We start from the raw sequence: 21,216 nt of genomic DNA on the forward strand, positions 1-21,216 counted from the left end.
GTTAAATACAGTTAACTTTATTGCTGCCCTAGATGCTAATTATCCTATTGCCTGTGAAACTATGTAAGTGAGCTAAAAATAATAAACAATAATCAAAACCTAGTGCTTAATTATTAGGTCCAGTTGTTTCCCGTTTCAAGGAACTACTGTAAACGCAGACATATCCAGCACCTACCGAGGATCTTCGCGTAATGTACACTAGTCACATGTTAGCATTCTCACATGCAATCAATAATCACTTAGGGAAAGAACTGCAGAACAGATGCGGCTAAAACATTTGAAAATAAGAAAGTGTGGCTTAATTCAAAAAAACACTTTTATTTGGTCTAGCACGTTTATCGTTCCTGAAAGAACGGTACAAAAAGTTGCTTGTGCCCGGTAACAAAAGTAGACAAAACAGACAAAGAAAGGAATGAGAAAATATTAATCATATCACTATACAAATACCATCGCCTCTCCAATAAAATAAATACTTTACATTAAAATCTTGCATAGTTAAGAATTTCCCTGAGTCACAGTGTTTGTTGATTCGTGTAAAGAGAACATTTTGATTCTCGAGAGCACCAAGAAAACTTCAGATGCAGGACTATAACAGGCACTGTAAGGGGCAAAAGCAAATTGGTACTTGTATCTTTTTGAGCCCCCACAAAAATTTACAAAAATATATTATTTAGATGGAAGAGAGCCTCCTTGGAGGCAGCACATATGCGCTATAAATGAAAGAAGCGTGGTGTTAGCACCCCCTTCAATAAGAACAAAACCAAGATCCATATCGGCCACTGGAAGAGGAAGGGAGGATGCTGATCGAAATGGTCCCAGTCTACCTACTTCCTTTGTGTGTCTGGTCTGCGATACGCACAGCTAGTTTAGTTCTGCAGCTGTAAAGGGCCTTTACTCGCATGCACCACTGCTACATGATGCCAATGCAATTCACAGTTTTTCTTTCTTTCCCAAACAGGCAAGTCTCTCAACCCTTCTTTACTAACAATTTCACCAGCGTTTCTAAGAATATCAGGATAACTTTCTTGGGCTATATGTATTTCTAAGGACAGGCACTTGTTTTCTGGGAAGAAAAACGCATCTAGTTTTTTTTTTTTAGAGCACATTTCCAGTTTTTAGTATCTACTCGTTTTTGGGCATACGAATATTTTTTGAGGAGAGACGCCTATGTTTTGAGGTCTGACATCTCCGATTTGAGGAAAAATATACATATTTTGAGGCAAATATTTGTGGTTACTGGCAGGCACCTACACTGTGAATCTTAACAGCAGCATAAAGGTAGCCAGTGCCTACTTTTTCGGGGCAGGAAACACATTTTAAGCCAGACACCATTTGTATATAATTAAGCAGCTTCCATTTGGCACCAAATGTACATTTTGAATACTGCTTTTACAGTCTGTGGACAGACAAGTACACCGCAAAAACTTTCTCTTGAGGCCAGGTGCAGATGCAACATGCTGGCCCAAGAAATACAAATGGATGGGTAGATTATTAGTAAGGTGGAGCATCTGAAAACTGTTAGCGTTGCAACCAAAATAGACATTTTACGAAGCCGTTTTGCTTTTTTTAGGTGCGAATTTCCAATACAATCTATATCCCCCCCGTTGGCCTGTAGGAGCGAGGTTGCCTTTACCAAGTGTGAGGTTCACGCTGATGTGTCTGTGGAAGTTGGGGGCAGGCCCTGCGTTTTTTGGGACGATGATGTTTCAACTAATTTTTGGCATGTGTCCACGACATTTTGCTTTAGATTATTTTTCATTTAGGTTCAGTTGTGGGCAAAAATACTAGTCCTAGGCTGTTGTCTAGTTTACCTTACTAAGACACAGACGCGTCAGGAGCAGTTGGCCTATCAGAGGCCATGTAGCCGTAGTTCGACTCAATGAGTACTCAATTGCAAAGGAGCCAGTCATGAGGTGGAGGCTAACAGCATTTGTTGTCGGTTTGTCTGCTTAGGTAGAGTGTTGTCTCCTGGTATATGGTGGAGAGCAGCATTTTGAATAAAATGCTGTTATTACAAAACTGCATTTCTTGTCTAGTTTGTGCTGTTGTGCATAATTTCGAGGTGTGGAGAGCCATCCTCCCCAGAGCATGAGCGAACACACAACACCATCTCTCGCAAGGGTGCCAGATACTGAAAGAAATGTGGCTGGTGAGAGATAGTAAGGACCTTCATTGCTCTCATGTCCTGTCACTTCATGTAATTATGGGTATCTTTCAAGTTATTCACAGTACCATACACACTCAGAAGAGCTGTGAAAAAGTGAGCAAAATTCAAGTATATGATAAGGCGATGCAGTTTAAAGTTCTGTTTCTAGTTCCCTTTACCACCAAAGTGCTTCTTCGTTTGATACTGTGGTATGAGCTTTAAATCTCATTGAATTATTTTTTAATAAATAAATGTTGAGTCAGACGTGGGCAAGTGCAGACTTCTGGCGGCCATGTAAACTTACAGTAAGTGACCGAGGATGAGAGCTCTGTAAGAATAAATAAACTAGAGACCCACATTCTAATACCATCACTGCGTCCCGCTGGCGTGTTATAAACTCTGGATAACAAAACTGGTAAGAAAATACACATTTAAATAAAAATAAAAAAAACATTTCACAAACAAGATTCAGTACATTGTGAAAGAAAACACCACATCACTTCAGTCCAAGTTGCATTGAGGTACTTCCTGAACAGCGCATTCATAAATGAGAGTACTGAACATTGCCAGGCCCAGGTGTATTGAGGCGGCCATTTGTCCTTGTTGAGTATACCTGGTCATCACCATCTGACACGGTTGGCACGCTTTCCTTTCTGCATTCTATGCCAGTCATTTCTTTCCTGACATTTGTGAAGCTTTTGCCTTTGGCACACCATCACTAAATGTGATCGACACGCATCACCTGGCTGTTTCACATTTCACTTGACAGTGATGTGGACATAAGTGTGTCCCAAATAAATTTAGATGAATACAGAAGATATGCTAAAGTCTACCCTAGATGATTTTCCCATGACATGACCATTGTCTACCAATATCATTCCGCCTCCGAAATGACATAAGCAATGCCTCACACAGCTGCTAGTATCACCACAAGCTGTTGATCCAATCAGCACCAGTTATACCGGTCAGCTGACTATGCAAACATGTCCTAAGATGCTTCCCGCCCAGGAGAGGTCATTCTGAAGAATGCCGACCGAGGATTGCTTTAGACTGTAAAAAGTGGGCACCTCTTAGCTTAGCAAAGTTTATCCAGTGGGCACATAGGCAAACAGTCGATTCGGGCACATGAGCCACTGGTCTTGCAGCTTGTTTCATGAACCTCTTCGAAATGTCAAATATTGCACATTCATAACTCCTTCACAAGACCACCTTGGGTTCGTTTTTAAGATTTCAGAGCTAAAATCAAGCAGAGATGGTGGTGCCCTTCCATTCCAACTGAGTGTTTTGCTGCCCCAATATGGGTTGTAAGGCACAGTTGGTCTGGATGGGATGTACGTTTTCCCAGGCCTCTCTTGACTCACATAAGTCCTAGCAATGTTTCACACAGTGACCACGCTGATAGATCTTCTGTGATTACCATTTCTAAACTCATCTGTTTCATCAGTCAAAATGCCTTCCTGAGCACGGACAGTTCTGCTCCTCTCAGGCACAGTCATCCCGTGCAGTGTCTGAGAAGGCCCAGCTGAACAAGAGGCAATGCCCACAGAACCCTCTGCCACATAGAAGTTGATTGAGTTGCAGTTGTCATCCTCCTGTTTCAGGATATATGTGCCCCCAGGGAACCTATTCTCAGGGATACAGGGGAGCACGTTAGTTCTTCTCGAAATCCTTTGACCCAAATCCCATTCCGATGGTTCTCCGAGGAAGGTAGCAGAATTTTGGCTCCGCTGTCTCCACGCTTTGATTTCTTGCTCTCTCTCGGACTCACTGAGCTTGTCTAGTTGTTGGGCCTTGCGAATGGGTGACAGTCCACAGGTACCTTTCATTGCCTTGATGAAGAACCTGACAAGAAGCAAAACAAAGAAATGAGTTTTTACAAGACACCAGACTTAATTCAAACAGCTCACATTTACTCCATCACTTTCAACTCAACAAGTTTAATTTCTTAAAAGACGTCGATAAAACATTTAGGGGTAGGGGGAGAAATGTGTTTCATTTTTTTTATTATTTTCCATATTTCTGAATAATTTGACGTTAAAAAATTGACAAATACTGGCATTTGAGCACTCAACAGAGTATACAAATGGAAAGTGAAGCACCAGCAAATATATAGAGGAGGAGCACTGAAAAAGTACTTTGGAGTGGGTCTGAAGGGGCTGTCAAACAAGCTGTGTTTCTGTGAAGTACGGAATATGCTGCCAATAATTGATTTTTACATAATACCCAGGGGCGGTGCGTCCGGCGGGGCGTTGCCCCACTAACTACATGTTCATGGAGGAAGATTGATTTCACCGCCGGCGTCCTTATTTGAAATCCAGCTGTCCAGAGTCAGTCAGGAGGATGCGATGCTGAAGGGGGTAGGGCAGCACTAGAGGGTTGGGTTTGTTGTTGACAGACACAGACTGAGTGACAGCAGCAGCAGCAGGGCAGGCCCAGTGCATATGTTCAGGCCTGGGCTGGTCATTTTTGTGACAAGCCCGAACATGCGCACTAGTATAGCCTGCAGTGCCCTGCATTATGAGAGCGGGTGAGGGATGCTACTGGCCAGTGGCCACAGCCCCCGCTCTCCTATGGGCTGGGACAGTAAATACCCTAGCCAATCCTGGCACTGCTGGAGCAGTGTCTGTATTGGCTGAGAGGGGTTGCCACGGTGCACCAGCCACTCACAAAGGCGCCAACGTGGCGGCGGACCCCGGCACAGGAACACACAGCAGAGGCGTTGCGGACCCAGCGGTCAGGTAAGTTATCACGTTTTTTAAAATTATACTTCATTTTTAAATACCCCCGGCCCAACCCCCTCATACGACCCGCGCATATTGCGAGCCGTGACTGAGCTCATTAGCTTTCAAGTAGGAAGCTGCAAAAAAGTTATTGTTATTTTCGCACAAAGCAACAAATGGAAAACGTCTGACATTAAATACCACTAGCTACCCTCTACATGCACCACACACGCCCCTAATTAGCAGCACTATGAAATACTGAAATCCCAAACTTTAAATCTTCTCAACTTTCTTCTCCTCCCACCCCTCTACCCTGGGTGCTTTTGGTTTAGTCCGTTACTATGGTCACAAGGTGAAAGGTCAGTCTGCTGATCCGCTGCTTAGGTCAATTATGCACATTTTCAGTGTTTTAAAAAAATGACAAACAGCCCTCTCCACCACTATTGCTAATTTGGCCCTAGCCCCTTCTAATTTCACTGTACTTGGGGACTTTAACATTCATCTAGATGATCCTGCTGATCACCTGGCTATGGAGTTATCAGTGAATTTTTTAGCGCTTTAGCTAATTCAGAAAGGATTCACACCCACGAATATTAAAGGTCATCTCCTTGACCCCGTCTTTAGTAACTTACAAGAGCTGGGGAGCTAATGCTCCTCGGCAACTCCCCCTCCGTCAACCCTGCTCTCCTCTGGCCGGACTGTCTTGTCCCCGCCCCCAGACCCAAAAGGTCAGATTAAAAGCCTTGGGATGTGGCTTGATAGTGCTCTCAGTTTTGATATCCAGGCTGCCAAGCTCTCAGCTAGTTGTTACGGCTTAATGAGGATGCTGCGCAAGATCCTACCCCTTCTTCCTTTTCAGTCGAGAAGGATTATGGTCCAGGCTCTTATTCTCTCTTGCCTGGACTATGGTAATGCCCTCTAACTGGGATCCCCCCATTTTACCATACACAAGCTCCAAGTGATTCAGAATTGTGCGGCCTGCCTACTTCTCCAGATCCCACGCAGGCAATCTGCCAAACCTGCATTGAGGAGCCTTCATTGGCTCCCTATCGGGGCAGGAATACAATTCAAGGCCATGTGCCTTGTGCACAAGGCTTTTTGGAAGAAGGACCCAGCCATTACCCATTCCTTTATCCCCCCGTACAATCCGTCATGGAACCTCTGCTATAGCTCTTCCTTTCTTGTGGTCTCCACCAAAATACGGAGGTCAAGATGGGGCGGACACTCTTTTTCTTTCAATGCCTCTAAGTTCTGAAACACTCTTCCATAAAGTCTTAGTAAGGAGCCAAATTTAATTGGCGTTCTGGAAACTACTGAAAACCTGCCTTTTTAAGGGCTCTCTCTCTAAGTTTTCTGCCGGTGTCCATTTGCGTCAGTCCACAGCGCTGGGAGCCTCCAGGGTAGCCATGTGCTATATAAATACAAATTCAATTCAATTGTTAATGTTTTTGGGGGTTTTAAGGCAGATTGTCAGAGAAGGGTGGGAGAGGTACAATATTGTAAACTTGTGGGTGGGTGATTGTGGGAGATGGGGGGGGGGGGTTGTTATCATGGTGCGTTCCGCTCTACTTTAGTGGTCTGGGAAAGGAAGTTTTGCCCACGCTGACAACTGATGTTTGTTGGCACTGGCAGACAAGTTCAAATATTGTCTTTTAAAGCAAGAAACATGAGTTTTTTTCCCTTGTCGCCCGTCAGCAGCGAGCTACCGCTTGCCCTCGTCTGTTTGCTTTTTTTGTTACATTGTTGCAGCAATTGTGTCGCGAATTACATATTATATTAGAAATGCCTTGCTCTGTTACTTGTATAGCTTTTTGTGCCTCATTGGTTTCAGAGTGTTTTTTTCTTCTAAGAACTGCTTTAGTGTGGGAAATTCCAGTTATAAAATGCTGAGCTTTGTCGATGAGGCACAGATTTTGGTGACAGGTGTGTTTCACAAGCATCTCTGAAGGTGTCATATCTCAGACGCAGATTGAGCATACAATTTTTTTATTCAAATTATTTTGCCATTTAAAGTGAATAACTGCAAAGCACCAGTCCATTGTTTTATTTTACACATTTTAAACAGAGAATGTAGTCTACAGGCCTCCCTGCACTTTGAGTCTCTGCCATACCATGATCTTTTTTGACTGGTCCTGCTGACACAAGGGATATTTGTGAGTGAGCTACCAGCACTGTTGTGCTTAATAAGCTCTTTTTAACTGGATACATTACAGAAAGAAGAGTCCGCAAAAGAGTTTATGAAGTGCCCACAAAGTATGACACTTTCTCCAGGCTTTACCATCAAATGTTACCAGTAATAGAAATGGATAAACTAATGTATACCTTACAGTGTAGTTAATAAAAAAACAACACAGTTTAAATAACGTAACAGTTGTTAGGACATACAGATAATTATTAACGATAATCAGTGTAAAAAACAGAACAGACAAATTTAAGTATTCGTTAAAAAATGTTAACAAAAATTAAACCCCTCACTCAATCTGTCCTATTAACAGAGGCCAGCACAGGGTAAATTGCGGTGTTGCGAGTTCCATGTTGTCATACACACAGACAGTCCATGTCTCAAAATATTTTATGTTACGTACATGATTTCTTCTATCTGATTTTGTTTGTTTATTTGCTGATGTTTGTTTAATACATGATGTTTGTTTTGATGGGTCTATTGTGTTTCCTATTATCTGCATATGTTAAATGCCCCTTGGAACATCCTGAACCTCTGAGGGTGTGACTTCTTCCTTTTCCTCTGCCTCCTTTTCCTCTGCCTCATTTATCTTAAACAGCTAACACCCAGTGACAAAGCCAATCATACCGACAGGCTTTAGGCGTATGTCAGTTGTTGTGCCATTTATCAGGATAAAATTACATCTCAGAGAGAAACCAAAATACCAGTCTGATGGCACACTATTTGACTCACAAAAATGTATTTGGAGCACCCACTTTTTCCATCTCACTTAAAGACCTGTCTGCACATATCTCTATATGATTGGTTACAGTCAGCAGCTGTGGGTGCTTCCCGAAGTCTGGTTAGAGCATATTTTTCCAAAGTTAATGCTGCATGCAGTGCAAGACACTGGGAAAGCATATATTTTAAAGGGCAGAACATTATACATATTACAGTAACCGTTGAACAAATTAATGCAAGAAGATATGGGGCAGTTTTTAAAGTGTTAAATATTTCAAGATTATACATTTGAACTGCTTTATAAGTCTTGCTTTATCGCTGCATTCATTTGCTTTAAAATGCACCATTTCCAATCTTTTTTAAATTTCTTTCTCAGGAGAGGGACTCTCCCTAGACCCCAGTTTGTCCATTGAACTTGTTCACAACACTAACTAGTATTTTCTATTGGAAAGGGTCGAGGTAAAGCAGGCTTGCTTAATACCCTAGCCCTCTTCAGAAGTCAGACTTGCTTGGCAGCCCAGAAATTCTCTGAAATAATGTATGAGTTTTCTTTTATTAGTGCCTAGAAGAACTGAATTTTTAGTCCATTTATCACAGAAATAGTGCTGAAAATCTCACAAAAAAGATGCCAATTAAAAAAAAAATCTTCAAGGGTGGACAGCCCTCCCCCGCACCCCTCAGACTGCCATCGGGCTCGCTCGCTGCTCTCGTTTGCATACGTTGATTCATTCTGCATACGCCATACAAATTTCAAATTCCACCAGCTGCCACTGATAATGCCCACTTGTTAATGTCCAGTGTTCTGCTGGGGACCACTGCAGAAGCCTTCACTGAGATCTTAGGTGATGCATTTAATGGGAGAATGATGGTAAATTCCCACAGAAATCGAAGAGCTAATAGCCCCAAAGCAAGAAACGTTAAACAAGGGCCCTTCAAACTCAACTTCTAATTGGTCATACTCACTAAATCCGCAAAAGGATAGGCACATTAAATTCTCCTCTGGAGAATGTTCTTATAGCAGAAAACATCAGTGAAGAATTGCGTTTTGTCAACTGCAGATACACGATTAAGTTGGAGACAGCCCTGAATGGGAAACTGAAAAAAAAGGCAAAACCCTTAAGGGTTGCCTTCAGCTATGGCATTACAAACAATTCCATTCCCGAGAGATTCAATACTCTCATGTGTGAATTGCAAGTTTGGATACAACTACACGTGTGACCTAAACGTGGTATTTGTAAAATGCGAACACTAAACTGAAAGAGCTCTGTGGGATGGCATATTGATACTTTCTTCTGTCAGTGGTTGCCTTGGCAGCGCTGCCAGGCATATGGATGGCAGGAGGCATGAGCTAGTGGTTGAAGATGGAGTAAGCCCAAGAAGCAGTGTTTCAAGGTAGCATGTGCAATAAACACAATAAAAACCGACTATGTCCTTTCTAGACCACCAAAATCTGCATAATACCAGGAAGTCACCCCACAAAATGTTAGTTTGCAGCTAAGCGCATTATTAAGGTTGTGATGTAGGACTGAACTTAGAATAGAGCATTATTTCAATCTTAAAATATGTGGGATGCGAGTCTGGCTAGACTTTACAAAGGAGAATATTTGTGTTTATAGTTAACATTCACAAGTTTTTTTATTTTTTATTTTTATATATGAATCTTTGGTTCAAGTATTTGCATCACAATGGCATATTCATTTAGGACGACAATCAAACTCGTGCCTTCAGAAGTATCTAGAAACTCCTCAAAATAAATATCATGCTTAGTCTGACAGATTATCAGTCAACTGCCCAAAAACAATCATGGTATCACAGGCCAGGAAAAATATCAAGAAATGTGTACTAACCTTGGCAGAAGAGCGATGACCGGTGTGATTATACACACAACATAAAACGTAGCTTGAGACATCTGCATCTCCATGAGCCAATAGGGTGAAGGGATGTTGCAGAGTACGCAGATCCCGCTGTAGCCCAATGAGACAATAAAATAGGCCAGGATGCTGCCTACTATACAGACCAAATGGATCCACGTCTATAAAGCAGAAAGAACATAAGTGTTAATACCGCGCATCCAACCATGCCGAATCATAATTAAGAAAAAACACCCTGCCTTGGACTCCATGTACTCAACAACACACCAATACCAGGAAATATGCAGCTGAAGGGAGAAACTGAGCATCAGCATCTTATCATTCAGTTTAATACTACATTAGCTGCCAAAGAGGACCTAGTTTCGATTCTACACAATTTTGAGAAGTTTGATAACAATCTGTTTAAAGTGAACTATTATTCAAAATATGCAAAACAACTGTGTCCCTGTTTGGCACAGACATCCCTTATCCTATGTTTTGTCACCCCACAGTCGAATAAGGACAATGAGGTGTGTGAGAGGTACCGGAAACGTGTTAAAATAGTTAAATGTTAAAATTAGACATATTTTGCTCAATTAGAGAAAGTAGGGTAGTTGCATCTGCACGTGAACGCTGGGTGAAAAAAAGATACAGAATAAAATTATTGTATGTTCTAAGGCTCCGTCTCCCTCACACCTTTCCATCTCACATGTAAGGAGCTACTTGAAATCCATTTTCAACCAAATTATATTGAATGGTGTCAGACAGAAACTAACCACCGACTTCTTCCCTTTATAAATGTGCATGTTATTTTAGTGCCACCAAAGAGATGATAATGATGGACTAATGGTCACAGCCTTTAATGTCCTACTGACTTCCACTGACCCTTGAGTGGGAGTATGTCGTCCTCTGCATCATCAATGCATGGTAGGATTTTTCCAATTCTTCAGCAAACGTTTTTACCTGCAAGTCACCACAGGGATCCTACATATACACATGCATCTCTTGCAAAGGCGCCCGAAGATCGCCATCACAACCAGCAATACCAGACCTAGGCAGACGGCACTTCAGATGTATTTGTGTCTAAATGGGTGGCTTTACAGGCTCCCTAACTTTACAGAAGTATGCTGTGGCGTTTACTGGAGGAAGACAGTTATTAAAATAACCAAAATAAATATAAAAATGAAAACAAATGAAAAAGGAAAGTAACAAGGTACAAAATGAGGTTGAAAGACAATCGCTTACTGTGAAACGACACAACCATTTAAAAATTGCCATGATGCTACTCCATTGGCTACCGACTGAATGTAGCATAAGATGAAGTAATATTTATGACGCACAAGGCGCATAAGGTCCATGACATCTAATGAAATAAGTCCATATTAAACCCCACAGTGTTGATACTGAATCACACATCATGCTGCCTGTCAATGTCAAAAAGGATGAAACGTGTTTGCGTGCCCATCAGATTGCAACGCATGTGACGAATCCTTGATTCACTGTCCAATCACCTGCTCTTTCTTAAACATCTGACAGCTGTTATATTTAGACACATCTTGCCTTCAGTAAGTGATAGTGGGCCCAGCTGCACCAAACCTCATCTTCTCATCAACTATTCTTCCCTCACTCCTCTTTTTACCTCTCAATGACCTAATTACACTATTTAACCTCATTCAATTTGTTTATATTTATGTTAGAGTTGTCAGTGGGTGTTTTCACGTTTCGTGTAATACAAAAAGACCCTGGCAGTTTTATATCCCAGTACAGTAAATACGGTTTTCCTTGTCTATGTTTGGTGGTGGCTGGAGCACAATGTTAATGAACACATTGTAGAGAGTTACAATTTACTTTTTAAGAGTTCGACTCGAACAATCCCCCTCTATGAACATGCACTGCGTTTGAGTTTGGGCAGGAAATAAGTATACATATGCAGACTGGTTACAAGGCAAGTGCACACATTTCCACGGTTCTGTTCCTCCAAGAAATCTCTGGGCCACAGAGGAAAAATCTTAGATAGCCTCGTTTTTGACCAAGTATGCCCGTTTTCATTTCTTCATCCTACCACCAAGGTCCATTTGTTGAACTCCATACAACAAAAAATGGAAAAACTTCCAAATAATGTATTACATCCACCCATCTCCTGTGGGACAGACGACATTCTATCAGTCTAAAGTGGGAAGGAAAATGTAAAATATCTAAATCCTTTCAATTGATTAAAAAACAGCCGTGGCACTGCAGGGTTTTATTGCTAGGTATAGTATAAACAAGTATTCTCCACAACTGTCCATGATTTGCTGCCACGGCTGAAGGGTTTCACCTAAAATCAGTTTAGGGAAAGTGTGTCAAATGATTCTCCCGCTGCGAACATCTCTAAATAGGGTGAACATTTAATAATGTAACTTAAGGCTTTCTACAGTTGAAAGCAACACATGCCTTTGTTTTCACATAAGTGAGCAACAAAAGATATTTGCCTACTACAAGTTTTATCAGACTTCACTTTTAATGAACCTCATTGGTTGGTGATTGAATGTGAGAAGCAATGTTTTATGTTTCATGACTCCACCATAGTACCTACCCAGTTTTTAATCTCTATAGCCAAATGAAGCAGAATGGTAAAAAGGGCGATGGTGTTTATTGGAGTTCCATAGGAGAGAAGATCAATGTCAGAATCCTTGGATACCTGTAAGAGAACAAATCAAAGAGGGACATTGGTGAATCTGAAGGAATCACAGGGAACAAGGCCCATGAGAAAGCCAAAGAACAATGGTGGGGCTGCACGAAGCTCGGGATGCGCATTGATACTGAAATAAGAAATTAGTTCTTACTGGAAGGCATGCCCCTCTAAGCTAAAAAATTTCTTTCAATTGGTGAATCGAAGAATAAGCAAATATTTCACAAGTGCGCTGTCTGCTGGCTGAATAAATGAGCGATTATATACCCAAATCATTCAAATATTTACACATTGTTTGCATGCAACACATCTGGTTTCTGGGCATTGGTAAGACAAAATATCTTCACTGGGCCTGGGCGTGATATTCTGCTCTGCTCGCAGAGTTTGCAGAGTTTTTCCTGCTTGCGTACCATGTGGCGTTAAACAAAAATCTGCTCAGCGTAGCCGAGTTTTTTCTTTGCACGCCAACGTTAGGTTGGCAAGTAAGGAAAATCTTACTCCAGACCACCGCCCTGCAAGATTTCTCAAAGCGGGTGGACTGCCGCTACTGCTCACTTTGAGAAACCTTCTATTCGCATTAAGGAAGCTGCCACTCGAGTAGACCATCTACTTTAGCAAAAGAAAGAAGCAGCGCTTCTTGCGCTGTGCATGGTACCATTTGTGCTGATTTTCCAGCGTAGGACAAACACCTGGCACAAAAAATCAGCTTGAACGGTACAACCTAATGCACTCTGGCGCTTGCGGAACTCCGCTTTGACCTGTAGAGTTTTTTGGTCAAACTCTGCGATCTCCGCCCAGGCCTAATCTTCACTAAGATATTTAAGGATGACTTCTACCAACTTACCATGCCATGTAAAGGAGCCCCAATAGAACATCTGAGCAAATATCTGAATCCTTTATTGAAGACATTTTGATCAAACAGTGATGCAAACAAATTATGCAAGTGAAAGTGACTGCAGACCTCTGAACGCTGCTTTGTCTGCCTGGTCAAAGGCTTGGACCAGAATGAATTTATTTTGTAAGTTATACAGAGGGAAAGAATTTATATACTTACAAGATATGGAACGAAGAAGCAGACAAGACTCTGGTAGAAGGCATCAATAATGGCAACCCAAAACGTGGACATCTTGTAGCACTAGGATGAGTTGTAGAGAAATTAAATTACTACGACTAGTTTGTGTGTTACACTTCCAAAAAAAAAAATCAAATATAAAACAAATATTCTGAATATTTTTGGTGTCAAAATACACTCAGTAGTCTTATATAGCTCGTACCTTTTATTCATGTTTTAAAAGAGACACAGAACAAATTATTTTAAGGTCATTAAGTCTCATTTTCAGCAAGTAGATATCCTTGTGTAGAATCAACAATGAACAATTAAATTAAAAGGTATTATAATATGAGCTACAGGAGGCTAAACAAATCTCCCACCTCATTACCAAAATGAACCGTAACAGCCCTTGTAATGAAGGTAGATAAGAACCAAGTTGACCATTGCACTACACAAACAAGATACATTTATTAACATGTCCCATTGTAGGACCAACAGGAGCTTGAAAAAGAGGCCTCTATCGGGTTCGATAATAACATTCAAGCATTAAACTGTAGGGCAGCTAGAACTAAAGAAACTGTGGACACAAAAACAAATTAGAAACATTTGGACTCAAATTAGATATTAAGAAGGAGAGAATCATTACGTGTAATACCTTTGGATACATTGCCAAGCATAACCATAATCTCAAGTGCAACTGTAGCTAAGATCACTGGCTTGTTGTGGGAGAATCTTGGTGTAGTAGCATGTATGAAATTCACCTGTAAAATCTGGGTGATTTATCCAATATCAATGCTAAATGAAGCCAGGGAATATGTCTGTTAATTGATATAGCCATGTGGTTTTTAGTATCCCTCAGAGTTACTTCTAGTATTATTGACATGGCAGCATTCAATGTTTGTTCCCACGTAGGGGTCCACTCTCGAAAACTGTTCTACAGTCTGGGGAAGGACTGTGCTTTTGCGCTACAAACGGAAAGTTTATTCATCATGACTCTAGGGGTAAACGAGCCAATGCCTCTCTTTAAAATGGCCAGCAAAGGCGTATAGGCAACCTGTAGTGAGCATATCAGAAAAATACAGTGAAACTGTGGCACTGGCAAGATATGCATCCACCGACTCTACATGTCTGCTTTCATGGTCTAAAGAAGCCCATCATCCATAGTTTCCAGTGGAGCAAGAAGGGTGGTTGGCTATTCCAGTGCTGCTAGAAAATAACTTGTTAAATGTCTATGTTCAGCAAGTCAAAGCAATGCGATTGAGAAAATGTACCAACTTTACCAGGGGGAAGGTTCTCTAATAAGGTGCAGCTACATCATCAGTCCAAATTGCTAATCACATGTGAATTTTTCGAAAGTGTAGGACTAGTTAGCTATAAATTGACCTTGTGACTATTAATTTAATACTTTAAGGTGACTGGAAGATGAAGCCTAAACAACATACACAAATCTTTATGTAAAGAAATTCACCTCTGAATTTTGCCCACTTTTGTAAAGTTCAGGCAAACTCATCAGAGTTTCTGGAGAGATGTCCTTGTCGAGGATTCCGAACACAATGGGGGGAATGGACGTGAAGAAGAGGTTGAAGAAAATCAGGTGCCAGTAATCAATCATTGTGGTGCCCGTGAAGCCACAGAAGAACTGGAACCAGAAGAGGAGGTTGACGTACGCCTGCAAGGAGTGGGAGAAGAGAAAAGAAACATGGACACAATTTAACTAGAGCTCAAGCAAAGGGCTACCTTATTCAAGAAACACAAAATGCACAGTTGGAACCTGCTGCTTTCTGTTCAAAGAAGGAAGCTTTCCCTCTTAAGTGTACTCTGACCTTGCTGTTAATTAATACATTTATGTACCAGCATTTTAAATCTTGTACTGAATTTCAAATTATTATCAATATAAAGTTAGGTAAAAACTGGATGTCACGCGGGAACTTTATATTGAAAGCATGTGCTACATGACAACAGTCTAATTTCTTACATATTTTCCCCACACCGACATGCCTGGTATGCACGGGGAAATTCCAGCTTTTTCTTAACCCCCCCTCGGAAGGATAGAAAAAGCATTTAGGCATTTATAACAGTTTTTGAATACAAAAAGTTTCACTAATTATAAGTGTAAAACAAAAAGATCTGGAATGATTTCACCTGCTATGCAATCGCGTTATATTTAATTTGTTGTAGAAGTGGCAATTATTTTTGAAGATGCATTCTGAATGTTGACTTCTTGTTACTGAACAAAGCCACATCTAAGGTTTTCCACATGATCACATGCCTCAGGTATACACATTTCAGTAAATGCGAATAACAACTGATAAACGCCCTTCTCCACCACAACACTCCTTGAAGTTGGTCTGTTGATTGTTCTAAACAAACTATTTTTGCCCAATATCACGAGTACAGGCAAAATATCGTGCATTTCTCAGAATTATGAAAGCTCCCACAAAAAAGTACGGTTAGCATGAATGCTTTCCACGATTTGCTTTCCATGAATTGCATTGCAAGAAATCAGGCTTGCAGCAAGTACCAGGATTTCATGTTAACCGGTATTTGGAAAATGCATTATTTTTCAATTTACATAATTCTTCCACATACAGCTCATTTACATATACATTAATCTTGTAATAAAAGGCAGATGATTTGAATGCACTCGCTATTGCAAGAGCTTTATAAATAAATGAAGAACACAAAGGGAAACAATATTTACATTTGCTAGCTATCGTGTGGTATATGCAGCATCCATCAACCTTCAAGATTTAATAGTCCTTTTGTTCCTGCTGTCTGCAGACTTAAAGTCTTTATTGTGTAGAGCTTACAATGTTCCTGGAAGGAGGTTATTTAGCAAAAAGGATAACAAAGAAACACGGCAGATAAGGAGTAGCAGCCCAAGTCAATCTGTCAGCCCCCTGATTATCCATTACTCGAATTTCCAGCTTGATTACTTTTGCAGGCTGTAATTTGTCTGGGACTATCAGGACTTTTTTACTTCCTTGGGTTCAGTTTACAAATATGCAGTTGCACATTGGCGAGGAGTTAGATGCTAATTGCCTAACGTGGGATGTGTCTGGGTCAGGATGGCAGCATAAGTTATGTGCTAACGTTTAATAGTTAGGTTACATTCCTACAGCTCCACTATGGTCACAATTGTAAACACAAACCTAAGGTTCTTGAGTGGCACGTTTGTGTACTGTGCTCCACATGAGCAAAGCGTGCCGAATCTCATGTGGAGGATATAAAACACAGACAGTGTCCCCTGTCTGCATTAGGCCTCCAATTCCAAAAAGTGCTGTGCCGTAAGGTAACGGGAACTACGCCAGACCCAGATATTGCATCATCCCTCTGTGATAAAGGATGTACACTGGTCTAACTAATCACACCATCTTGGACAGAGCTACAAATCTTGTGAGTATGCAAGATGCAGTTCAGCCAAGCAAACTGTGTGTACCCTTCATATTTGTGCATGTGCACTTTTTGTGAACTGGCTTTAAAACAAGATGTGGAAAAACGTTTTGAAGTGAACCATTGACTCTTTGACTATGCATCTTTTAATGGTAGACTCTTCCCTATGTCCTCTGTCTTGTCTGTGGAAAACACATTCCAGACAGTTCTCCTGCTCATCCCTTTCACCTGTGCTACTACCTATCTTTCTGAAAGTGTGCATCCCTCTTCCTCTATGTCCTTTACAAATGGAAATTAAATGCTTCCATCATAGCCCCTCTGCTCCTTTTCCTCTGTATTTGTATATATATTTTCTCAAGCTTCTCCTTTGAGGATCTCGGTGTTAAATTATGCACTGTTATGATCATTTGCCAAGGATCACCTCCCAACAGTATTTATCCTTTTCGGAAACAAATAGTTTCCAAAAATGTCAGTTCAGTGTAATATTATTTCGTAATGATAACATTGCATTCTGACCTCTCACCCTGCTGACAGCCCTGTGATTTTATTTTTTATCACACAAGATCTAGGTCTTTGATGGGAAAGAGTTGTTATCCTGAATATTAAGCAGTGTGAAAATGCGACACACTAAGAGTACTAGGGTAGGAAAAGTCCTGCTCATGAGGAGTACTGTACCGGAAAATAATGAAAAATGCACGATTTCCTTCTTTTTCAATTTAAGTGCTTAGGAGCCATCCTAGTTGAAACTATACACTTTCACTGGTTTCATTAATTTATTTTTTTGCTGTGCTATACGAGTGTTTGGGTTGGTTTGTAATAATTCCCTTGAGTTAGATTCTGGTATAAATCAAACTAAGTTTGTGATATAACAATGTCTTATTTACCAGGGAGATGTTCTAGCTGGTCTTGTGTGGAGTATGATGAGCTGCCAAGCCCACACGACAAGAAATAGTGACATTATCAGGGCTAGACCGTGGCAGTCCGTCAGAATCGCTTTATCATGTTATGTTAATGTGATTTCTAAAGCGCACGCATACCCGAAGATGTCTTGGCGCTGGACCTTAATGTAGCCTTAAAAGAAGAGAAGAAGAATTTGTTAAAGAATAAGTTAAACAACCAGGTTTTGAATGGTTTTCTGAAGGAGATGAGGGAATTAGCTGCTCTTATACTTGCTGGGAGAGTATTCCAAAGTATGGCTGTGCAGTAGCTTATACTTCAACATCCCCAGTTCGCAGTTCGAATTCTTGGTAGCAGTATCAACCTGGTGTTAGTAGACCTTAGACATCTGCCTGGGTGGTACCAGGAAAAAGTACTTTTTAATGATGCTGCTCCAGTATTGTTCAGTGCCTTATAAGCTAGGCAGAGTACTTTAAACTTGATGCACTGTGCCACTGGTAACCATTGAAGTTTCCGAATGCCTTCTGAGATAGATTGATATTTTGGCAGATTCAGCAAAAGCCTGGAAGCGGCATTCTATATCATTTGCAACTTTTTCAAGTGTTGCTTCTGTAACCCAGGGTAGAGGCCATTACATGGCATTGGTTTGCGGAGAATAGGTAAGTTTGTTGTCGATCAACACGCCAAGGTTTTTTGCCTTTTTTACCGGCTTTAGAAGTTCTACGATTTCAGCTGGCCACCATCAGTCATCCCATATAAGTCGGAGATTGCCAAATATGACTACCTTGGTTTTATCCGAATTCAGTTTGAGGCAATGCCTTCCCATCCAATGAATAATTTCCCTCATGCAATTCTGAAATTGTGTGGTGGGGGAAACTTGGTTTTTGTGCACCGCAACCACAATTTGTGTGTCATCTGCATATGATGTCAAATTAAAGCCGAAATGTTGGATCAAGGGAGCCAGTTCAGACACATAAATGTTGAACAGAGATGGGCTCAACAATGATCCCTGAAGTGCATACGGAGTAGCTTGAAACTGATCCAAGGTCACAGTCTGTTTCCTATTTTTCAGGAATGATGCTATTAGAGATAGGGCTAGGTTCTTTACCCCTAATTTTTCCAGACACTGGAGCAGTATGTCATGATACACAGTATCAAAGGCCGCTGACAAATCTAGGAGAATTAGAACAGCCACACCCCCTGGTCCATTGCTGCCCTGATCTCCTCTGTAGCCTTGATGAGTTCCATCTCCGTGCTATGCCCGGAGCGGAAACTAAACTGGGAGGGGTCAAGTAATTCTTTTTCCTGAATGAACTGTGTTAGTTGATTGTTCATTACTTTCTCAACAATTTTGCCAGAAAAGGTAGCCTAGCAATTGATCGATAATTGCTTGTCATGATTATATCCAGGTTTGCTTTCTTTATCAAACGAAGAATGGCTTCATCTTTCCAGATGGCTGGGAATGTGCCTGATAAAAACATATTATTAAAAATGTTTGTCAGTGTAGGACTCACCTCCTTTACTATGCTTTTTAGTATACTACTGGGGGGCAGGGATCCAACGGAGAGTCTGATTTAGTTTCTTGAATACTTTTACCCACAACTCACTGGACACCCGTGAGAACTTAAAAACACTATTCTTTTATGTCTTGACTATAGGGGAAGCTTCTTTTAGTGTATTGGGGATAGTGGAAAAATTATTATATATGTCAAACTTTATTCCTGAAAGCAGTAATGGGTTCTCAGTGTTTTCTGCCTCATGTAATCCAAGAGTACTTTTAAATAACTCTAAAATAAAAGTTTAAACAGAACACCTAATGCTAGTGTTTAGCCTGCTTCTGAACAAGTTGACAGAAGTACTGAGCTGTTGACCGACAAACTTATTTACCAAGAAATTACTCATTTGGGCACGTGCAGAAGTCAAGATTAGAAACTAGTTTTCAAAAGCATTTAAATCTAAAAATAGTGTTTACAATAAAAAAAATGCCCCAATTAAATCAATCATGGCTAGATAAAATATGGGATTGTGTAAAGTGTGTAGTTTAATCTTGCAGAAAAGCAAGACATCCTTTCTAATAGTCTAGCTCTGTCACAAAATAAATTGTCTTTAAGATTTTGGAATATGAGGTTAGGTTTACATCAAATCACATCACTGCCTTATAACCGACTTCCTTTGAGGAAATTGTATAGTTTGTATCAGAATGTTGCCCCGTCTGAGTCAAATAATGCTGTGAGCTTCGCTCATCTGTCTATGACTATTCTATTAAGCAGAAATACATCTAATCAGCTATGCAAACCCATAATCACAGAGTCCCAGCATGCCACCCATCTCAAACTCACCACATTCTTGTAGAAGAAGTAGAGGACCATCTTAGCCAAGCGGGAGTAGCACCAGTGACCGTGGACCAAAAGCAGCTTCTTGAGATGCTTGAACTTGGTGATGGCAAAATCACTCGACATTACAGCCTACAGTAAAAACAAGAAAGACACAAGAATGAAGAAAACTGCCCAAAAAACTGCACTTAAAGGTAGAAGATACTGTTGATCTAAGACCAACTGTCCTTCATCAGATGAAAATGAAAGTCACCGAGTTCAGCAAAGTGATTTTTCCAAGTGTCAGTCTAGAATTGCAACATTTCTACAAGTTGTTTAAAGTCCGGCTCTGCTAACTTCCACTTCAATGTATGCCTACTCACTTCTTTTATTTTCTAGAAGATGTTCTAATCTATTGACCGTGTATTCTTCAGCACCCAATGACACGTTTTAGAACTCATATCGGGATGCGAGAGAATAAGAGCAACATCAGCTCAGCTGAATGAAACCTTGCCTTGTGCTCTGTACTCGAAGGGACTAGACTGCGAAGTAACTGAACAGTTAGCAGCTCCCAGATCCAGCCCATCTCATAATGTTAATAACATACTTTCACACAAAATGTGTAATACCATACTTTATAAAAAATAAAAGAACGCTCCCAGAATCTGGATTGCACATCAGGAGTACACCCTTCTGCCAGCTTCCTCAAATCTTAAACCAAGAGCCATGACAGAACATGTTATATCTCCTACTAATCACCCCTAACTTTTCAAGGTGTGGCCATGCAAGTGAGGGCATATGTTGCCTTTGAACATCTACCGAATTACAGATGCGGTTGACAGAGGGAAGAGACCACATGCAAGCTCATTTACTGGGCGCCATTCGAAGGTGGCACACAGTCAGTGCACCCTCCTAAAGGCGCCCTTTATAAGGGGGGGGAAATAAGGTCCCAGGGAACACTCTGCAGTCAGGTGCAGTAACTCACTGCACCTGGCTGCATGGGGATTTCTATGAACTTTTAAAACTTTGGCCGGGGTGCCACCTGCACAGTGCAATGCGTAACAGTAGCTTCAAATAGCCTTTAACTAACGCACTGTTCCTAGTGCAGGCCCAAGTCTGTGTCTGTACTGAGTATAGTGCTTTCATTGTAATAGGTCTCTCTGTCCTGGTCTGCAGCTGGTGCGCCCAGTTAAAGTTGCACTGTGGCTCATACCAGGGCAGTGCACCCTATATGTTATACGATCCAATAAATCCTCCGTTAGTAAACTAGCAAA

At 41.0% G+C, this 21,216-nt stretch overlaps 1 protein-coding gene across 3 annotated transcripts in view; it reads right to left on the reverse strand.

Moving 5' to 3' along the window:
* Nucleotides 1-298: 298 nt before the first annotated feature.
* Nucleotides 299-21,216, reverse strand: part of ATP10B (ATPase phospholipid transporting 10B (putative)) — a 546,723-nt gene continuing 525,805 nt past the window's right edge. For all 3 annotated transcript variants that reach the window (XM_086931395.1, XM_086931397.1, XM_086931396.1), the window contains 7 exons: nt 19,970-20,095; nt 14,809-15,009; nt 13,344-13,424; nt 12,194-12,298; nt 9,616-9,800; nt 3,181-3,988; nt 299-2,980 (listed from right to left, as the gene is read on the reverse strand). In XM_086931395.1, coding sequence (XP_086787521.1) covers nt 3,526-3,988; nt 9,616-9,800; nt 12,194-12,298; nt 13,344-13,424; nt 14,809-15,009; nt 19,970-20,095 — 1,161 coding nt within the window. In that variant the 3' untranslated portion in view covers nt 299-2,980; nt 3,181-3,525. The remainder of the gene's footprint in view (nt 2,981-3,180; nt 3,989-9,615; nt 9,801-12,193; nt 12,299-13,343; nt 13,425-14,808; nt 15,010-19,969; nt 20,096-21,216) is intronic.

The sequence above is a fragment of the Lissotriton vulgaris genome, chromosome 7 (genome assembly GCF_964263255.1).
Source record: "Lissotriton vulgaris chromosome 7, aLisVul1.2, whole genome shotgun sequence".
Lineage (NCBI taxonomy): Eukaryota > Metazoa > Chordata > Amphibia > Caudata > Salamandridae > Lissotriton > Lissotriton vulgaris.